General features: G+C 33.9%; 1 protein-coding gene across 1 annotated transcript in view; it reads left to right on the forward strand.

Annotated features, from left to right (window-relative positions):
• PCDH15 (protocadherin related 15) overlaps nucleotides 1-22,760 on the forward strand; it is a 1,264,171-nt gene that overhangs the window by 896,690 nt on the left and 344,721 nt on the right. Inside the window, exons 11-12 of the mRNA XM_043926323.1 lie at nucleotides 12,366-12,474; nucleotides 15,747-15,859. Of these exons, the coding sequence (XP_043782258.1) occupies nucleotides 12,366-12,474; nucleotides 15,747-15,859 (222 nt within the window). The remainder of the gene's footprint in view (nucleotides 1-12,365; nucleotides 12,475-15,746; nucleotides 15,860-22,760) is intronic.

Below are 22,760 nucleotides of genomic sequence, written 5' to 3' on the forward strand. Positions count from 1 at the left end.
ATAGGGTGTAATAGTCTGCAAAAAACAAGAAGTAATATTCAAATTCCTCATGTTTATAGATATCACCCAACCTTTGCTTTTTGCAAACAGTTTAGTGGAAAGCTCCACAAAGTATGCACTGCTTTTAATTATTAGTCGAGTCATAGAGTAACTGATCTTGTCTTGCAATTGCAATTTAGACTGCTTAACAAGGAAAATCTTGTCTTATTTTTCATCACCAAAAAGATTCATTTCATTAATTATAGATAAGAACATTCTATCTATCTGTTATCAGAATGAGAGAGAGAGAAATAAACAAAGACTGAAGGGGATACATTTACAACAGTGTTTTGGGTACTAGGAATATAAGCATTGGGATCATATATCTTCTAGGAACATACATTTTAGTGTAGTGAGACAGAAAATTAAAATTTCCATAAATAAGATAATTTCAGGCACTGATACATACATGCTGAAGACAGCATACAGTGAGTAATATGAGTGAAAATGAATGAAGGGGTTTGTTGGCTAGAGTAGTCAAAGGAAGGCTTCTTTGAAGAAGGTCATTTGAATTGAGACCTGAGTAATAAAATGGAAGGCTAAAGAAATTGCAAATATAAAAAAGCTGAAAACAGAAAAGTTCGGCACATTTTTATAAAAGAAGCACTGTGGAAAACCTCTATCTTACTGCTTCAGGAACATTTTAGTTTCAGTATTCTCCTTCAAGTGTACTTTGATGGAGGTTTGGAGTTAATTCTCACAGTTTGGCAGTGGTTTAGTCCCTAAGATATGTCCAATTCTTTGCAGTCCCATGGACTGTAGCCCACCAGGTTCCTCTATCCAGGAGATTTTCCCGGCAAGAATACTGGAGTGGGTTACAATTTTCTTCTCCAGTGACTTTTCTGACTCAGGGATAATACCTAGATCTCCTGCATTGCAGGTGAATTCTTTACTGACTGAAACACCAAGGTAGCCCAATTCTCATGGTGTATAGATACATAGATTATATATTTTATGCGCTTATATTAATTATTTCTGTCAAGGTCCAGCCAGAGAAACAGAGCTCATGTTGTGGTTAAATTAAAGGAATTTAATACAGGGAGCTAGTCACAAATGGATTGGAAGTGAAACAAGGGAAGGGGATGCAACTCAGAATGGAGAAAACATCAGGAAACTTCTAACATGAATAATTCTCCCTCTGTGTTCAATCTTGAATTCTACAATTATCTGTTGAACATTTATTCATGCTATATGCCGAGAGAAACACCAAAATGAATGAACCATGGCACTTATGCTCTAGAATCTGAGTCATAAAACATACAAGTGATCTGAAATAGGAACACCTGTCCTGTGGGTTTTCAAAGAAATAAAGGGTCAATTCCAGCTGGAGATTCAGGAATAAACTTAAAATAGGAGGTGACATTTGAGCAGAATCTTAAACTATTTTGATATGGAGAGCTCATGTTGGGAACAGCATGGATAAAGGGCTGGATCTGGGGAGATATAGGTGTTTAACAGTGAACGATAAGCATTTTAGTTTGGCTAGAGCAGTATATAATGGAAGTATCGGGAAACAGGAGGGAAAGACAGTAAACCGTAGCCAAATCTTGAAAAACCTTTGCATTCCAAGCTTCAGAATATAGACTTCAGAAATCAAGCCATGGGTTGCAAACCATGACCCACAGATCAAATCTGGACTGATGTTTGTTTTTGTTAGGCTCATGAGAAAAGATTTTTTTTTTTCAAACAGATAAACAATTGCAATCTATCTGATGATAAAGAACACTCATTTTGAACCCCAATTAAGTAAAATCTTATCTTCTCCCTAAAGAGCATTCCATTATTCTCCTTAGAGTCATATTACCAAAAAGTGCTCTTATTATTATATATTAAATTTTGTCAAGAAAAAATGTTAAAAAAAATCAGAAGAATAAAGCCAGATGTTCTAGAGTTCAGGGAATGAGAAAAATAGTGATGGAAGGGACAGTCAGATAAGGAAGTGAGAAAAAGTGGCCTTACTCATCCATAATGATATAAAATCAAAGAACTCCAAAAGGCAAGGAGTTAGAGTCAGATTTTTATTCAAACTGAATCACTTGTTGCTCAAGGTTTTTGACAGATTTTATAATAGTTGGAAGTGGAAATGCTCAGACGTGTCTGACTCTTTGCAACCCCATGGACTGTAACCCACCGGGCTCCAAGTTCCTCTGTCCATGGAATTTTTCAAGTAAGAATATTGGAGTGGGTTGTCATTTCCTACTCCAGGGGATCTTCCCAACCCAGGAGTAAAATCCATATCTCCTGCACTGGCAAAAGGATTCTTTACCACTGCACCACTTGTGGTAGCCGAATAGTCATCTATTTGGCTATGCCGGGTGTTAGTTGAGGCATGCAGGACCTAGTTGCCCAACCAGGGATTGACCCAGGCCCCCGACACTGGCAACATAGAATCTTAGCTTCTAGACCACTGGGAAAGTCCCCAGAGTTTCACAGAAGTGGTGTTCTGAAAATTAAATATATAGAATCAGGGACAAGTACAATATCAATGAACATTATTCTACTTCCTATGTCTTTTTTTTTTTTTTCTGTTTCCTTTCAGTAAGTACCTGTGAATTAATTGATTAGGATAACCAGTTCAAATATTTTCTAAGTAAACAGCTGACCATCTGATTCCCCATTTCTTAAAAAAAAGTACTTAATTATCAATTTCCTTGTTCTCTATTAGAGCATTGCTGGAGAGTTCAAATGTTTTTCTAATTGAAACTCCACTTTTTCCCCATATTTAGCTACAAGCCTACTTGTTGCTGTGCTGGTTCATTAGCTAATTGAATTCAGTAGAAAAGTAACATATATATTTAGCTAAGTTGTGTGGTCATTAATGTCATACACTTCCTTTCTAGTTTGAATACTTTACTTTTGACTGATATTTTTGGATAGAAACAGCAATAGGATTCTAAAGGGCTTCTTACGTGGCTCAGTGGTAATGAATCTGCCTGCCAAGCAGGACACAGATTCCATCCCTTGGTCTGGACGTTCCCTTCAAGAAGGAAATGGCAAACTCCTCCAGGATTCTTACCTGGGAAATGCTGTAAATAGAGGAGTCTGGTGGGCTACAATCCATGGGGTCGCAAAGTCAGACACAACTTAGTGACTAAACAACAACAAAGGATTCTGAAAGTGAGCTGCTCAGTCATTCAAATTTTGATATTTGGAAATATTTTATCACAAAAGTACAATCATAGTTTTCAACAATAAGAATCAAAAGAACACCTAAGGATGCCCTATTTCATGAGTTGACCAGTGCAATGTAGGTTCAAATGCAATACAAAGAGTTGTCTTAGTAAAGTTACAAAGCAAGTAATATGAGATTGCTACATCCATTGAGACATTGCCCATCTCTCTGTTTTAAAATATGGAGAAAGAAATACAGGTCAGGAAGTGGGGTAAATTGCCAGAGAGGGTTGGAAGAGTGTTATTATTATTATTATTTTGCATAAATCTTTATTATACATTAAAAAAAATCCTGAGTTTTTTTTTTTTTTTTCAAAATGAAGATAACCTAAAACTATTCTCACACATATCATGATTATAGTTGTTTTCTGAGATCAAACCCAACAACTGCAACTGTTTTCTTTTTTTTTAATCAAATGCTTCTTGTGCAACTGTAATGGTATCCACATTTTGAAAAATGTCAGTAGTGGAAAATAAGTACATTCTATGTAGAAGACATACCTGCTACTAAAGCAGGAATGGGAGAGAAAAAACTATTACGTTGAACTTCTGGAGAAAAATTGGAAAGTTTTATGAATGCTTCCTGAGACCCTGTGGGCAAATATCAAGAATACCATTTGGGAAAGATTTATGAAGCATCTATCAGTGCCCTGCAGGCATCCGCATCCAGAGTTATCAACAGCTCCCCTGTTGTGGTTTAAAGTAGTAGTCTTTACTGCAGGGACAAAATAGATGTCTGAAAACAGGCTGGGTCATACTTTTTCAAGCATTAAAACTAAATGTCTCACTTCGTGCTTCCACAAAAAGAGCTAAATTCTTCCGGAGTCCTTCTTATGCTGGGGTTTAAATGTCACTAATGGTTTAGTTTGTGGGGAAGCTCCTATTTTATTTGTGACTCAGGCACTACCTGTATGAGTTGGGTAAGAATGCATGGGAAACTGTGATCTAGGCTGTTGCTATGTATGCATTGCCAAGTGTCATATACTAGTTAGTGAGGCAGACATAAGCCCACCAAGCCTATCTATCAAAAAATAAAACTTTATAAAGCATTAGAACCTTATTGTATTAATATTAGTGTATCCTGATGAACATTTCCATTTTTTGTCCAAATTTCTTTTTATAAATGTTCTATATGTCAAGAAGAGACCCACCTAATCTTTATAAGTTCCTCTCATTACTGGTTAAGTAACACAGAATGACCTTGGGCATTTTTGGCAACAAGAGATGCTTCTTTTTCTTCACCCAACTTTTAATAACAAGAAACAGATCAAAAGTATATGGTATTTTGTTTTCCAAACCAACATCCAATAGGATAACTTCAGCCTTATCAATTCCTGTCAATGGAATTCTCCAGGCAAGAATAGTAGTGTGGGTGGCCATTCCCTTTTCCAGGGCGTCTTCCCAACCCAAGAATTGAATCTGGATCTCCTGCACTGCAGGTGAATTCTTTACCATCTAAGCCACCAGAGAAGCCAGTTACTATTAGTAGTAACTATTATATGCCATGCTAAATTGCCTCAGTCGTGTCGGACTCTTTGTGACGCTATGGACTGTAGCCTGCCAGGCTCCTCTCTCCATGGGATTCTCCAGACAAGAATACTGAAGTGGGTTGCTGTGCCCTCCTTCAGGGGATCTTCCCAATCCAGGGATCAAACCCACGTCTACTGCGACTCCCACATTGTAGACAAATTCTTTACAACTGAGCCATTGGGGAAGCCCCATCATATAATAGTATATTAATATGCTAACTGTAAAGGATACAGTGTGTAGTTTAGTTTTATAAGACATATTCAAAAATTCAGGAAAATGCAATAATTATTTTTATATACTTATATAGAATAAAGGTCTAATCAATATCTGAAATTAATATAAAAACACTGAATTAATTCCATTTATTTTTTAAATCTTATTTTTTTCTAATTCTAAATATTTTTTTCTGTTGTGCCCAACTCCCAATAAAACTTATCACCAGTATTGGTTTTCTAAAATTTGTCTCTTTCTTTGAAATTTCCTATCAGATTTATTTTGCTATAATCATTTTACTCACAAAATTCATTTAATAGCCATAATTTTCTCATTGAGTAAATGGTATTTGAGTATCTGCAATGTATAAGACACAAAGTAAGGCACTAACAGTGAAAGAAATAATAATAATCCTTCTGTTTATGTTACTACTACCAGAAAAAAAATTATGCATAAGTAAGACATTTAAAAATTAATATTTAGTATTAACCTGAGATAGTCACTGCAAAGGACTGCAAAAGTTACATTTTTAAGCCAAGAAATGGTCTTAAGATTAAATTGATGTGAAATTAATTGATACAATTTGATGTAAATTAATGTTGCTATTATACACCTAGAAGGCTGAATTAGTATTCATACTACATTTTGGAGCACAGTTTCAGACTTTGGTCTTTCCAGCTGTGATGGCAGCGTGCTTTCCTCTGCACTTCACTGCTCTATAATGTACAATGAAGTCAGACTTCTGAGCAATAGACTGCTGAAGGTTAAAGCTATAGCCAGGACCATAGTGAGGAAAGAACAATTACATTTCTATTTGGAAAAGTTAGAAAAGAGGTTTTCTCTTGGTGTGTTAATCTTATTCATAAGTGAAAACATAGTTTTATCTAACACCTCTTTTATCTTCTTATTTTCCTGCTCATAAACCTATAGTGGGAAGGTCTGGATTGAAATGGCAGGTAGCTTTAGGTACTGGATTTATCTTTACCCATGACCATGCTGAAATATTTGTAAAAACATAAAAAGAGATAAGAAGTGGCACCAACACTGGAAACAAAGAACCTAAGTCAGGTTTGTGCAACAACAACTATAAGATTGCTGCTGTTTTGAAATAAAGAGTGAAAAACCCCACAGACATAAAAATAGAAATTCAGGTTCCCACCACAGAAATATGGGAACTTCACAGTCATAAAGGCACCAAGCAATGAAAACACTGGTTGAGATACATGTGAATCCCAAGAAATATTCTAGAGCATTGAAGGAGAAGAATATTTTATATTCAAGATAAAAAGAAAAAAAAATGTTATTAAGAACAGATATTAAAAGAAACATGTTATCTATTTTAAACCTTTGAATTTCAAATAAAAATAAAAAATAAAATATATAAATCATGAGATTAAAGGTTAAATAAAGCTATTGATAGAGTAGAAAGTAGAAATGCAATAATAAAACTAACTAATTTCAGGAACCATTTCTCTGTCACAAGTAATGGGGTTTGAGAGTATTTTAACCGTGGCAGAACTTCTTTCAGAATCGGAGCCAATCCTCCCAAACTATGTTGCTGCTTTTCAACTAATTTATGGAATGTTCTAAATCCTTTGTTGTCATTTCAACAATTTTCATACCATCTTCACCAGGGATAGATTCCATCTTAAGAAACCACTTTCTTTGCTTATCCATAAGAAGCAACTCTTCATTTGTTGTAGCTGGTTTAATCTTCTATCCAGACCACTAAAACTTTCCTCATATTAGCAATAAGAATGTTTTGCTTTCTAATCATTCATGTGTTCACAAAATTAACATTTTGAGTTTCCTTCAAGAACTTTTCCTTTGCATTCACGACATGGCTAGCTGTTTGGCCGAAGAAACCTTGCTTCCAACCTATCTTGGCTTTCCACCTTCACTAAGTGTAATCATTTCTATCTTTTGTTCTGAAGTGAGAAACTGCCATTCTTCCTTCTACTTGAACACTTAGAGTCCATTGTAGGGTTATTAAATGGCCTAAGTTCAACAGTGTTGTGTATCACAGAATTAGGAGGCCCAGGATGAGTGAGAAAGACCAGGGAACAAAGAGTTGTGGAGCAATCAGAACACATATACCATTTATTAATTAAGTTGCACCATCTACTATATGGGCACAGTTCGTGGTGTTCCAAAACAGCTGCAATAGTAACATTAAAGATTATTGATTGTGGATCACTATAACAAACATAGTGATAATGAAAATGTCTGAATTACTGTGAGGATTACCAAAATATGTTACAGAGACAAAAAGTGAACAAATGATTTTGGAAAAATGGTTCTGATAGACTTGTTTGACACGGGTTTGCTTCAAAGTTCCAATTTGTAAAAGATGCACTGTCTGTGAAGTACATGAGCCAAAGTGCCATAGAATGAGATATGCCTGTACCCAGAAAATTTCTGATTTACTATTTTATTTTAAGATACAAGCAAATTTCAGTAAGACCAATAAAGAAAAACCGTAAAGGAACCAAACACTAGATAGAGCTCAGATTTCTGATCCATAGAAACAAAACTGGATAAAAATAGAGTCAAGTTTGTGAACAGAGAAAGTTTGTGAAAAGGAGACCCTAATGTTCAGTCAATACTTTTCATTCGGCCATTAGCATTCTCATATATACAAGTATTCACATTTTCTCACTGAAAAAAATATTCAAGGACATATGTCAGTTGACTGGTCAATAAAAATAAAGATTTTAAAAATAAGTAAATCATGATATAAGTATTTATTTATGTGTATTAAAATAAAAAAATAAAATATAAATATAAATCAATGAAAATTTAATTTAATATTTATAAATATATATGCAACTGAATGTAGGAATATAAAATAATTCTTAAAGGAAATGAAAAATGAAAAAAAATTAGTGTAGTTCTCAATTCTCAAATTTTATAAAAAAGTGTAGCATTTTTGTAGTATGTGTGTGTGTGTGTGTTTAGGACTGGGAAGTAGATTTATGACAAATTAGAGATTTGTCACAAACCTGCTTGTCAACGCAGGTGACGTAAAAGATGTGGGTTTGATGCCTGGTTCAGGAATATCCCCTGGAGAAAAGCATGGCAAACCACTACAATATTCTTGCCTGGAGAATCCCATGGACAGAAAAGCCTGGTAGGCTACAGTCCATAGGGTTTCACATAGTTAGACATGACTGAAGTGACTTAGCATGCGAAGTAATATAAGCAACTTCGATGTACAACTATACAGCATAATTATAACATTAGTGGAGGTTGCATCATTGCAAATTGTGTTTTTGAAAAGCAGATGTATTGGTTTAGAACAGTGGTATAACGTGGGGTAAAAATAATCAACAAACTTTAGATATGCAAAGTGGTGAAATATCACTGTGGAAATAGACAGATAGATAGATGCTAGGTATATAGATAATTCTGATAGAAAATACCTCAAACTAGTAACAGTGGTTATTAGCAGATTGTAGAGTTTTAAATATTATTTGTTTCTGTGATAACATAAAAAGTTGAAAGTAATCGACTTGGCCCATGCCTCCCACCTTGTTAATACATTTTAAAAATATTCACAAGGAGGAGAATATTTCAAAATATATGACACTTTTTCAAATAATTTGATATTTTTGACATTTGAAAAGAGCAAAACTAATTAAAGAAAAACAGAAACGGTGGTTTAGGATCTTAAGGAAGACATCGAGTATATATATATCTATATGAGAGTATTGTGGACACCTTAGATTTGTTTGTCCTGTCTATGTTAGTTAACATATAGTAAACAGACAAGAATCTGGCTCAGTTCAGTTAAGTTCAGTCGTTCAGTCGTGTCCAACTTTTTGCAACCCCATGGACGACAGCATGGCAGGCCTCCCTGTCCATCACCAACTCCCAGAGTTTACTCAAACTCATGTCCATCAAGTCGGTGATACCATCCAACTATCTCATCCTCTGTCATCCCTTTCTCCTCCTACCTTCAATCTTTCCCAATATCAGGCTCTTTTCCAATGAGTCAGCTCTTCACATCAGATGGCCAAAGTATTGGAGTTTCAGCTTCAACATCAGTCCTTCCAATGAATATTCAGGACTCATTTCCTTTAGGATGGACTGGTTGGATCTCCTTGCTGTCCAAGGGACTCTCAAGAGTCTTCTCCAACACCATAGTTCAAAGGCATCAATTCTCCGGTGCTCAGCTTTCTTCATAGTCCAACTCTCACATCCATACATGACCACTGGAAAAACCATAGCCTTGACTAGACAGACCTTTGTTGGCAAAGTAATGTCTCTGCTTTTTTAATATACTGTCTAGGTTGGTCATAACTTTTCTTCCAAGGAGTAAGCATGTTTCAATTTCATAGCTTCAGTCACCATCTGCAGTGATTTAGGAGCCCCCAAAAATAAAGTCTGCCACTGTTTCCCCACCTATTTGCCATGAAGTGATGGGACAGGATGCCATGATCTTAGTTTTCTGAATGTTGAGCTTTAAGCCAACTTTTTCACTCTCCTCTTTCACTTTCATCAAGAGGTTCTGGAAACTAGCTAAATATTTTCAAAAACTTCTGAGAAAATGGTGTACTTAAATATAATAAGAGATGAGAATAACAATATCCACAAATTGACTTTGCCATTGATGTTAGTATTTGTGTAATGAATTTTCTTTCATGTAGTCTAACTTTTTTGTTAAGGGAAGAGTATAACAAATTTAAATTCCGGTTGGATATTTAAGTAGATTTTTATGAAAGGTATTGAAAAGAGAAGTTTCTAAGTACAAAGAGCACATCAAATTTAATGAAAGTAATTTAATAATAAATGATAATTTCAATTATTTAGGTATTAAAGGATATAATTTGTTAAAATTTCAAATCAGTTAATTATCAGTGCTAGAATATATTTATAGTTGATGGTGAAGTTTTTACAATTTTAACATAACTATTCTCTTTCTAAATGCTATAAAATTATTCAATTAAAATACAGACCACAAAACTAAGCAATGATGAGTCCAGTATCATATACATAGAAGGGTGAATGTTAGAATCAGTCAACATTAAGAATTATAATTAAAGATAATAAGCCAGAGATACTAGTCATTCTATGAGCTCAGTTTACCTTTCCAAAGTTGTCTCTGAATATATTTGTTTTTATTTTTGCTACCATACCAGGGAAAACTGTCTATAGATCATTCTTGGAGATTTTTATAATATCTTGATTTAATTTTAAACACTTAAGCTATTTCAGTATAATATTATATGTATGTTACTCATGTGAATATATCACTCAAATGCTGAGTTGAAGGATATTTAAATTTTAAACAGGGTCTGTTATCTGCATCTCAAGTCTGAAGATTTTACTAAGTAGGGAGTGAAAGAAAAATTGTGGGTCTTTCCTGGTGGCTCAGTTGGTAAAGAATCTGCCTGCAATGCAGGAGACTTGAATTCAATCACTGGGTTGGGTAGATACCCTGGAGCAGGGCAATGGCAACCCACTCCAGTATTCTTTCCTGGAGAATCTCCAAGGACAGAGGAGCTTGGTAGGTTGAAGTTTATGGGGTCGCAAAGAGTCAGACACGACTGAGCGACTAAGCACAGCATGACACAGAGCACATTGGGTGAGAACAACAGTGGTCAAATGGATTTAATGTAGTAATTTTGATATTGATTTAACATTTTCATGGTTCTAAATCCACATTAAAAAAATGAATGGAATGTAAGTTATCCCTGGCTTCCCAGAAGGCACAGTGATAAAGAATCCACCTGACTATGTAGGAGATTTAAGAGAGGTGGATTTGATCCTTGGGTCAGGAAGATTTCCTGGAGAAAAAAATGACAACCCACTCCAATATTCTTGCCTGGAGAATCCCAGGGACAGAGAAGCCTGGTAGGCTACAGTCCATGCAGTCACAGAGAGTCAAACATGACTGGGCATGTGCACACATACACACAAGTTATCCCCACAAAGAGCTCTTTATTTTTAGGAAAATATTGATAGTATTTAGACCACTGAGAGCCCATCAGAGAAAATGATTTGGACAGAGCCTCTAAGAAGTATATGAGCTCTAAATTATTGGTCAATGGTTACCTTCCATTATTAAAATGCCTATAAACCTAATGTAACTTAATAACATAACATTAAGTTTTGTGCATAATAATTAATATCATTGCTTTTTTTTTTTCACTTAGAATGCCACAACTATACATTTCTGCCGAGATTAGAAACTACAGATTTTGTACAAGAGTGCATGATACATGTCAAGGTTATGTTAGTTGAGAAGAAATAATATATAAGAACATTGCAGTGATTCCTTAGAATGTGTATGAGATACTGAGGCACACTCTATTTCCATTCAGAATTACCACTTATATATTTGGACTGAGAGTTCCACAAACTTAAAGCAGTATTTTCTAAACTATGTTCTAAGGGTGTTAGTTCAAGAAGATGTTAATAAGTAATTCTAGAAAATGTACAAATAATGCCCCTTTCTTAGACAGTTGTTAGGCAAACTAATACACTTAAATCTCTGAAACAAGTAGTAGAATGAATTAACATTTTTAAAATGTTATTTAATATGGTGTTTCCCAAACCTATCTCTGCAGAGTAAATGTTTGTCCTCCCAGCATACCTATTATAATCTAGCACAGGGTTAGCAAACTACATCCTATTCACCATCTGTTTTTGTAAATAAAGTATTATTGCAACACAGTCATGTCTACTGGCTGCTTTTCTGTTACAATGGCAGACTTGAGTAGCTATAGCAGAGACTGCATGGCCAGCAAAGCCTAAGCATATTTATTACCTGGTCCTGATAGCAAAACTTGATGCCACTGGACATCAGAAATGCATTATATCTTTAAACAGAATATTCTTAAAGATAAGAATATAATATGTATAGTTATATATAATATGTATATAAGTTACATGTATATATATATACATGATACATATTAAGTTTAACTATATGAAACATACAATTGATTTCTATTGACTTAAAACATAAAATTTTAAAACATTTATTTTAATATAACTTATGTGAAAATTTAAGTCATCATTTAAGGAGAAAAGAATATAAATATATTTACAAATCTTGTCTAAAGCCAAAAACAAATACTATACCTGATAACCTTATATGTTTGATTAAATTATTTAGGAAAGATTCAAAATTTATTAATATACTTCTTCCTTGCTCTCCTTTTAAGAAAAATTTGTGATATAAAGCTCTATGTACAAAGTTACTAAGTCTTTTCATTTGACTTTGAAGACATCTTGCTCCCCTTTCAGATTAAAAAATTAACTAATTTATGGTGTTAAATTACACATTTTGAAATTTAACTTTACTCATTCAGGTGTTATCTAGCTGTCTAGACAACAATATCTGAGTGTCAATTCTCTCTTAGGGAATAAAACTGAGCTAAACTCTCTGATTTTTTTTTTTCCAGGAAGAACTGAACCCCATCATTGTTACGCCACCCATCCAAGCCATTGATCAGGACCGGAATATCCAGCCACCATCAGACAGGCCAGGCATCCTCTATTCCATCCTTGTTGGTTTGTATCTTCTAACATTTTACATTCTCAACTATAGCTTTAAAATTGTGTAGGAAAAAAAAAGTTTCAATTTTTTTTAAAGTTTAATAACAAAGATTTTATTTTTAGAAATTTTATTGAAATTATTTTTATATATAAATAAATTGTAAAAATAACCATTTAAAAATATTTTTCCCTTAGAATTAGTCTCAGTGAAATGTGAACAATAAGTAGAAACACTTTGATTAGGGGGCAAAACAACTTCAAAATAGTATGTATTATGCTGTTGGTAGTTTTCTCTGTATCAGCTCATAAACAATTCTCTAAGAAAAAATTTAAAAAATCAATTTAGAAGCTTACACTATTTGATCTACTAGTATTTTATCATTGGTTGAGTACCATTATTGTTACATAATTCTAAAAATAGTGATTCCATTAAATAATTCTAAAAAGTATGTGATAATTAAATAAGGGCTATTGGAGCCAAGAAGAAGAAAGATTATGATTACCCCGAGGAAACATAACACAATTATACCCTTTGGCTAAATTTTCCTTGAAGAATTTCAGAGAAGTCATTTTAATCCATTCTTGTGCATATTTGTTGGTCATACCAAAAGCAAAACTGATAAGAATCTCATTATGTCACTTTTCTTAAACTGCTTTTGCTAAAATATGGGTGTAGCTGTTTTGCATGATTTATAGTATTCAGAGAGATACACACATCTAAAACAAACAATACATCTCTTAATGAAGAAGAGACACTTTTGAAGTATGCTTCAAAGTAACTATTGAATGGAATTTAACTTTATCATCAACCCCTTCCCACTCCACAGATGCATATTATAATCACCTAGAGATGCCACACAGATTTCAAAATATAATGTTATAGCCTACTTAGAAATGCTGTCCATAGAGAAAATTCAAGTAATTCTGTTTCAAGGCTTTGGTGTATTATAAGTAAGTTGTAGAGTTAGACTATTAAGTTTTTTAAAAAGTGCTTATGAACACGAGCATAAGTCTGTTTTAAGTCCCTAGGGGGTTGACATGGTGGCTCAGTTGGTAAAGAGCCAACTTTACCTGTAATGCAGGAGACCCAAGTTCAATCCCAGGTGGGGAAGAACCCCTGGAGAAGGAAATGGCAGCCCACTCCAAAATTCTTGCCTGGAGAATCCATGGACAGAGGAGCCTGGTGGGCTACAGTCCATGGGGTCACAAAGAGTTGGACACAACTGAGTGACTAACACTTTCTTTCACTTTCAGGTTGACATGCATAAAAGAAAATAGACATTTTTTTTTTAAATTTCATTAACTGAGGACTTGATAGTATGGCAATTACGATACTAGATGATGTAGATATGAACATGAAGGAGAAATGGTCTAGGTTGGGCAGGAATACAGTCTATGGATAGAAATGTCAAAAGATACATTAAAATACATGGTTTAAAAAAAAAAAAACCATGGTTTTAAATACTACAATGTATGAACCTCATATCATGTGATCTTATGGGAGGAGAGAACTAAAGATATCTATGAAATTGCTTAGAAAGAGCTATTTTAGCAGAAAGACTATAGTTTTCAAGTATAAAATGGGATAAAAATGATTTGGATAATGCAGCATGTGAAAAGTCCGAAGTGTTAAATTTAAAGATAATTATAATATAATTTCATTACTTTGTTTATTGCGTCTTGCCGTGCAGTTTTGTAAAGCCATTAAATTTATAGCTGTTTTCCCTTACTCATACTTTATTATGAGCCACAGATAGAAAAGATATGCCCACTCTCACATTAGAATAGAATCCATCCACATTTTCATCTATTACTAGCACTTCTGTTGCTTTATTGCTTATTGTACATAAGTACCTTCTCCATTTGTGGTTTACTTTAGTATACTGTATGAAAAATAGATAAATTTTTATCATTTTCTGTATGACTCTCCTATTAGGTAAATGCTCCTAACCAAAAATCTATTTTCCCCTAATTTTGCAGATGATTCCTTTATCATATACTTAATTTTCATGTGCAATTTTGACTATTTCTGAATTTTTAAGCTTATTTAACTGGCATCATTTTTCTCCCCTTACATAAGCCCAGGAAAATTTTCTTTCTTGTTGAAGCAGAGGACTATAGCAATTGACACATTTTTGAATATAATTTACATCTTTAAACCTGGATTTGAATACAAGCTCTGTCTGACATTGTCTCTTTGACCTTGGACAGATTACTTAATATTGCAAATCTCCTAAGTCTTCCTAGGTACAATGAGAACAATTTACAGTGGTATTGATGATTACTTATATAAAACATTTAAGGGCTTCCCTGGTGGGTTAGATGGTAAAGAATCAGCTTGCAATGTAGGAGACCCAGGTTTGATCCCTGGCTTGGGAAGATCCCTTGGAGAAGGGAATGGCTACCCACTCCAGTGTTCTTGCCTGGGAAATTCCATGTACAGAGGGACATGCTGGGCTACGGTCCATGGGGCTGCAAAGAGTTGGACATGACTGAGCAACTAACAAACACAAATAAATCACTTAGCACAATGTTGGATTCAATAATTGGCAGTCATGTTATATTTTATTCTTATTATTATCATTAAGCCAAATGCATACATTCCAGTTATATGATTTGACTTCCACTTTGTCTTCATTTTGAGAAAAAGAATGTTGTACTATACAAAGAAAGATGATACAATTTAAGAAAAATTCAGTTCACTAGAATGGCTGAATTTTAGAAATATCCTCTCTAGTCACTAAAGTAAATCAAAATATTTTATTTAACATTTTAATGTTTTTATTTAAAGTGATTGATATAATTAGATGAATACTTATTTTAAGAAAAATGTTTGTCCTGCTGTAACAGAATATTCTCATTTTAATATTTAAGCAACTTGATATTTGGTACAAATTACTAGTCATCTTTTGCTATATGTTGAAAGACCATGCAGGTTATAATTAAGATGTATGTACCATTAAATTACAATTTTATAATTTAAAATTTATTATCAATGAACTTAATATCTCTTTTATGTAATGAAGCTTCAAATTAATTAAAGATTTCACTTAATAAAAGATATTTGGAAAATCATCCAAACAAGAAGTAATGCCATCCTCTTATTCATAAAGTAATTAGAGATAAATCACATTTTCATCTGCTTTCCCTAGACTGCATAATTTTGAAACTTAATTTACTAATGGTTTTGTGAATTTGTTCCTCAGTTAATGAAAAGAAATAGATAAAGCAGATACACATATTACTTATTGTTCTCAATTATGTGCTGAAATGTCAATGTCTTTCAGGGACTCCTGAGGATTACCCAAGATTTTTTCATATGCATCCTAGGACTGCAGAGCTTAATCTCCTGGAAGCAGTAAATAGAGACTTTCACCAGAAGTTTGATTTGGTTATTAAGGTAAATTTAACTAATTGCTTAATGTTTTGTGTTTATAAATATAACTAATGTTCTAATGTTCTTGTGTTTTTTAACAAATTCTGTAGAGACAACTGTAGAGGCTTTTATACTATAAAAATGAAAATTAATTTGAACTGCAATTAGCCAATTTTTCTTTAAAATGGTGAAGAGCAACAGATAGAATAAATACATGGTGGTGCTTTTCTTTAACATAACTTTATATATTAAACTGCTATTCAAACACTGAATATTTTTATATGTAATAAATACCCTGATCAAAGGTATATGATTTACATACTATAACTTATCACATCTTCTAATATTTAGTTTAGGTTTTGGTTTTTGGTTTTTGTCTGTTTGTTTCGCCAAGTGGATTTAGCTTTTGACCACAAAAGCTTAACCAATGAATATATATTAAAAGTACCTGGATTTATATATACATATTATTTTATTTTAATGGGGGCTTCCCTGGCAACTCAGATGGTAAAGAATCAGGCTGCAATGCAAGAGACCTGGGTTCAATCCCTGGGTTGGGAAGATCCCCTAGAGAAGGGAATGGCGACCCACTGCAGTAGTCTTGCCTGGAGAATTCCATGGACAGAGGAGCTTGGTACAGTACAGTCTGTGTGGTGGTAAAGAGTTGGACACAACTGAACGACAATGTGTTATGCTTTATCTCGTTTGTCCAGAAATTATTTTAATATATATCTCATTATTTCTTTAATTTGAATGAGGATCCTAGACCACAAAAATTTTCAAAGCTAAGGGAATCTGTTTGGTTTACAGTTTTGGTTTAATATCTACTATATTGTAATAAAATCTTTAAAAAGGTACTGTGGAAACCCACATGATGTGTTAGTTAATTTTTAAAGACTTTGCTGAGAAGGTAATATTTGAGCTGCCTAACAAAGGAAGAATATGAATTTACCAAGTAGTGATAGGGGCTGGGAGAAGAGCATTCTAAGTAAAAGAACAAATATAAGCAAGGACACACAGTAAATCTAGTATGTGTTGTCTGACTTTTTCATGGCTACACATACAAAAAATAGATATGCAGCCCTGTGACATTAAAAATGTTTTTAAAGTGTTAAAAGAAAGTAAGGTAAGGAAGCTTACTGAGCTTGTGTGTCATAGATGTTTTATGTATATTTTTCATTGATTTGTAGTCACAACCTTAGTATTTTGCTAATTGGTACAAATATGAAAACTAAAGGTCAAATGGCAAGTGACTGAATCAGAATTACATCAATAATAAGCAGCAGGATTGAAATTCAAATTTAAGCTTATCTAAGCTAAAGCCATACTTATTTTACTTCACTAAAATGCAGCTGCTTAGAAATGGTTGTCTGGGTTTAATTATCTGTGAGTGCAACTGCAAACAGTAATACAGAGATACATTTGATTTTAGCTCAAATTAGGACATATTTTGTTGGCCCAATTATATTATACACTCCAGATTCTGTATTTGTTTAGTGTTTCTTTGTCCGTGAAGAACGTGTATCTAGAAGGGGGAGAAATCATATAAGCTGATAAATCAAATATAATACATCAACTGCCAACAGGAAGGAAATGTAAAACTCACTAACAAAGCACAGATTAAGGACATTTAAATTAATCTGGGGACTCAGGGAAGATTTTCTGGAGATTACCCCAAGCTAAGTTTTGCTGTATTGGACAGATTTGGCTAATGAATAAAACCGGGAAATGTGTTTGAACATAAGGAAGAACAGAAGTGAAATCTTGGAGGCATGACATACCAGGCTACAAGCAGTTAACAGGGAATGAGGTATAGAGCAAGACCATGGAGAGAACCTTATGTTCAACTGCAATTTCCTTAGATTTCATTCAGTAGGAGTTTGGGAGTCATTCAACAAAGAAAGACTTCTTTTACCATTTGTGTGAAATAGTCATGCATGAGATTCACCTTGCACAATTTTATTTTAATTATCACTGGACTATGTAAAACTACAAAATGTGTTTCCCTTGTCTCCTCTGGATCTACCTGGAGCCCTGTGGAGCTGTACTCTGTGGGAGTTAAGAAATTTGACAAAGCACTGTTTCCAAACTGCCTCACTTGAAACCTGAAATCAATTATTTTTCTTTATTATCAAAGTCAGTTGTCCTGGTGTACCCAGGTATAGTGAAATTCAGTCCATCAATTATAGAAACAAAATCAATTGGAACAGACCACAGATAATTTTTTTATGTTTTAATAACATTTTATATTATTAATGGAAATTTCTACAGACATTATTAGATTCAAATTATTGTTCTGTGTGCAACCAAGGGGATAATAAGCAAAGGTATCAATCTGTAAGAATAATAATATGCCACCTGCTTGAATAATAGCTGAGTATTGTGTCTTTGTATAAAGATCCATTGAAATGCTACAATTTGGTAGTTCTCTGTAGTAAGTCTTTCAATTTCTTCCCTTTTTCTTATTTTAATAATGCTTCATTTTTCATTGGTCATAAATATTTTTATTGGACTTGATCCCAATTTCTGTTTTTGAGGCTAAAGAAAAATAAAATGAAATCTCCTCTTCTAGATTTTTAAGAAGAATTCTACTTTAAAAAGCTGTATGCACATTTAACAGCCAGTAAATGTCACAAATAAGAGATTTGTCATCTTCATTTTATCTATTTCTGCCAATGACTTATTCAGTATAGTGGTAAATAACAGTGATAGGTGAAACTAGGAAGAAAAGATGGAGTATTTCACCAACTATAAAATATTAAAAGATTAAAACACATCTAATTCAAAGAGACAAAGATGCTTCTTTCCAAAATGAACATCCTATTTCAAAGTTTACATAACTCCAATAATTTACATATGCTTTAAAATAAAATACACATTTCAAACAAGAATCATAGCCAGTCCTGGATTTTCCCAGGACAGTTCATATTTATGCCTATTGTTCTTGTATAATTATTCGTAACACTTCTTTCATCTTCAGAAGTGTCCCAGTTTGGATGAAAGGTTATGTGATCACCATTGTTATACAACAAAAAAAACAACTATGCAATAGAAACATGAAAACACATTTTAGATTCTAGATGAAAATGAATTAATTCTTGCATGGAGTGTCTTAGCAAAATCCAGAGCATTCAGTTTCACTTTATAAATGCAGTGTTTTTTAAAAAATATTAAATATATTTATATTTTTATACTTCATATATTTATACTCTGGGCATCTGCGGATCAAATGAATAAATTATTAATAATTCACTGTCTCTCAGTTTTTCAAACATAATTTGAATTAAATCTTTTTAATTAACATCTAATAACAAGGGTCATGATGCTACCACAAATATCATTGTATCATGGCCCTTCTGATTTTCATATTGTTGTTCATTGACCAGCTTATACTGCATAGCAGGCTGACCTTTAACTTCCTCTCTCTCCGCATAATGGGCACGGTTAACACTAAGCTCTCATCAGTCACCATGTATATTTTCTGTGCCAACCATACTAAGCTACTTGCACTGTCCTAAATTCCTCATGTTCTTTCTAACTTCCAGGAATTTGCTGTTCTTCCTAAGTCATTTCTCTCTCTCTTTAAAAATCAACAGTCTAATTCACATTGATAACTCATTAATAACTCATTGATGCTTCAGATGCTAAAAAGACAGTCAGTCCCTCTAGAAAGGCATGGCCTCTGATTGGAAATCCCTCCATGTGGTAGCTTTGATCAGTCTATACAAGATTTGCCTGTTTATTTTCTCTTGAACTTTATAGGAGGAGGGCAAAACTTTATAGGAGGGAGAGGGTATTAAATAATATATTTCCTCAACATTGTAGCCCAAGGCATACCCCTATCCATGTACAGCATATAGAAAGTGCTCAATAAATATTTCTTATAATGGTTTTCTCCCTGGTACATAAATAATTTAAGGCTGCTGGATATGGGTACTGCATCTTCACTGCATTTAAATACATACATTTGAAAGTGTATGTATTTGACAGATTTTATCCTGTCTCTGTCCAGAATAGAAATGCAATGAACTTCTCCAATAAATTAAATCCTGGGGGGTGGGGGGCGGGGAGCTATATCTGTATTAAGACAGTTTGGTGGCTCAGATCGTAAAGAATCTGCTTGAAATGTGGGATACTTGGGTTTGGTTCCTGGGTTGGGAAGATCCTCTGGAAAAGGGCATGGCTACCCACTCCAGTATTCTTGCCTGGAGAATCCCATGCACAGAGGAGCCTGGCAGGCTACACTCCATGGGTTTGCTGAGTCAGACATGACTGAGTGACTAACACTTAAAAGATATTTATAACTGTACTTAAATAAACAAACAATCCTCCTTCTAAAAATATTATACATATATATATATTACACAGATACATACATAAATATATATATATATATATACATATATATATATAACACAGAAAATGAGCCACAGAATTGAAACTGATAAGCTTAAGTAGTAGAATTAATGTGCTAGTTCTCCTGGTGAGTTACATTGCTTTAGTAATTTGAGAGTCAAGGGAAATAGCATGCAAGAGATGACTAGGTCTAAAAGAACAGCCACTAGAACTCTTGATCCTGCTCATGAATGTCTAATAATACAACTCTAGAAAATATTTGGCCTCTATTTGAATAATGATATCGATTATACTTTACTTCACAGGAGTTCAATGGGAAGTTAGGATTCACTGTCTTTAAGCCATATGACATTTGCTAGTTTTTCAGTTTGCTAAATCCTTTTGAGTGCTCATTAGGGGCCTGATATTTTGCTTGGCATTGAGGAGATAGAAATGTATGAAAGCACTGCCTCAAGGAAGTCACAAGTATGAAAATTATGCTTTTAGACGTATTTCCCTTCTGATTTCTACATCCATTTGTCCAATTACTGGCTGGATAACTGCCCCGAGTGTTTTGTAGTTGAATCAAATTAAGAATGTGGTAAACTGCCTGTCCTTTTGAAACCTCATCTTCTCTCTTTCAATTAATAATATGACAAGCAACCCGTCACCCAAGCTAGGAGTTCACAGTACTTCTGAGACACCAGATCCCACATGGACCTATCCAGTCACTTTTCAAGTCCTATCCAAAATTTCTCTTAAACGTCTCCCCAACTTTCCATGCCCCCTGCAGTTCTCTGCATTTCATCCTCATGGCCCATAGTCTCACACAAGTGATCTCTAATGTTTTAGTCTCTTTTTCATGCATCTTGCCTATCTCCCCATATTGCCAATAGGTACTGCTAAAGTAAAAATTAGATCAGGTTGCTCCATATTGCCTTCAAGCCAATTGAAACATTGCCTACTACATGAATTTCCAACAGAAAAACTTTGTTGTTTTTAAAGATCAGGTATTAGAGGCAGACAGAGTATGAAGTCACAGATCATTAGTCATCGCTTCTCAAAATCAAAAGGATGATACTCCCATGAACATGAGAGACCTACCAAAATTCATTAAATCTGTTACAGAGATTGTGAAATATAAGTCGCTATCTTTCTGCTATGGTGTATGTATTGTCAGTTTATCAAAAGAGAGATAGAAATTAAGAGGAGAGAAGAAAGCCTTAGATGCTATCTTTGGGAAAGATTGAATAGGGACTTTCAATGAGCCAGGATTATGAAAAGAAAAAAAAAAAATCAGAGCTGATGTCCAGCCATAAGGAAAAAAGACAAATTCTATAAATGACATACTTTCATAATTCTGGAAATATTCTAGCTATACATGCCACTCCCTGTTTTTACAGATTCCTGTTGAATGAATAAAATACACACATAGCCTACATCTTAGTTTAACAGTTAAGTGAAAAGTAAGCTCGCTTTCTCTGCCCAATAGCAAAATCTGTAATGTAAGGAAGTTTAAGGCCATTAAGAGTGAAAGTCCTCTAAAAAAAAAAAAAAAAAAGAGTGAAAGTCCTATATACATTTTAGGAAACTTACCCCAAAGAAATTTCAAGTATTAGTTCTTATCAGTAATGAAATAGCAACCCCTCCATGGATGTCTCTAGGAATAATACACTTTCAGAAATCCACTGACATATTTGATACATTTGCCAGATATTGATCTTTAAATTTTATGTTCTACTTTTTTCAATCTAGTAGATTATCACATAACACACTATTTTTGCTTCCTAATAAAGAACACAGTATCCTTTTATTTACTACTGGTTGTTCACATTTTTAAAAGTTCTAAGTACTAAACTAAATCAATTAACTATTATATCAATTATGAAAATCACCACAAGGAAAGAGTATATGATGTTCTCTTTGTCACGTTGTTATTCATTCAGCTGGGTAGGTTAGAACAGAAACAGAATATTGCTTTTGAAGATAGTGGCTGTCCAAATGTTCAAGCTGACAAAAGGCACACAGAGGTTATATTTCACTTGGCCTTTTTCTTTCTTCAGAAGGTGACCTGCAACTGCTTGGAAAAAGAAAAGCAATTTATCCATTCTCGTCACAGTCCCTTGAATTTGGCAAGGCCCTCTTGTCTGCAAAGGTCACCGAGTACAACAGCAAGTCTAAATATTGTAAAAATGTTCACATGAAAGCCGCTTTCTGAGCAGTCCTTTCCATATCTCCCCACGACACAGCCCTTCACACACAGAAACTACCTTAACCCTCCTACATGGTAATCCACAAGTAACCTTTCCTCATAGTTGTCAGTTGCTGTGTAGAAAATGAAACTAAAAAGGTATATCTAAAAACTTGAAAGCTAAACAATTTTTCTCACTAGTTTTTTTTTTGTCTTTTTTTTTTCCCCTTAATAATGGACTAGTACATATAAGAAACTCTCACTCATTACTTTCTAGATTCTGAGAAATAACCCACATAGAGATAGATGTTTTGATATTGATGACTTTTAAAAATTCAAATATTCCAGATGGTCTATTCCAGTCAACCGCTTCACAGAAACACCTTAGGAGAGGTTTCT

Source organism: Cervus elaphus, chromosome 15 (genome assembly GCF_910594005.1).
Source record: "Cervus elaphus chromosome 15, mCerEla1.1, whole genome shotgun sequence".
Taxonomy (NCBI): domain Eukaryota; kingdom Metazoa; phylum Chordata; class Mammalia; order Artiodactyla; family Cervidae; genus Cervus; species Cervus elaphus.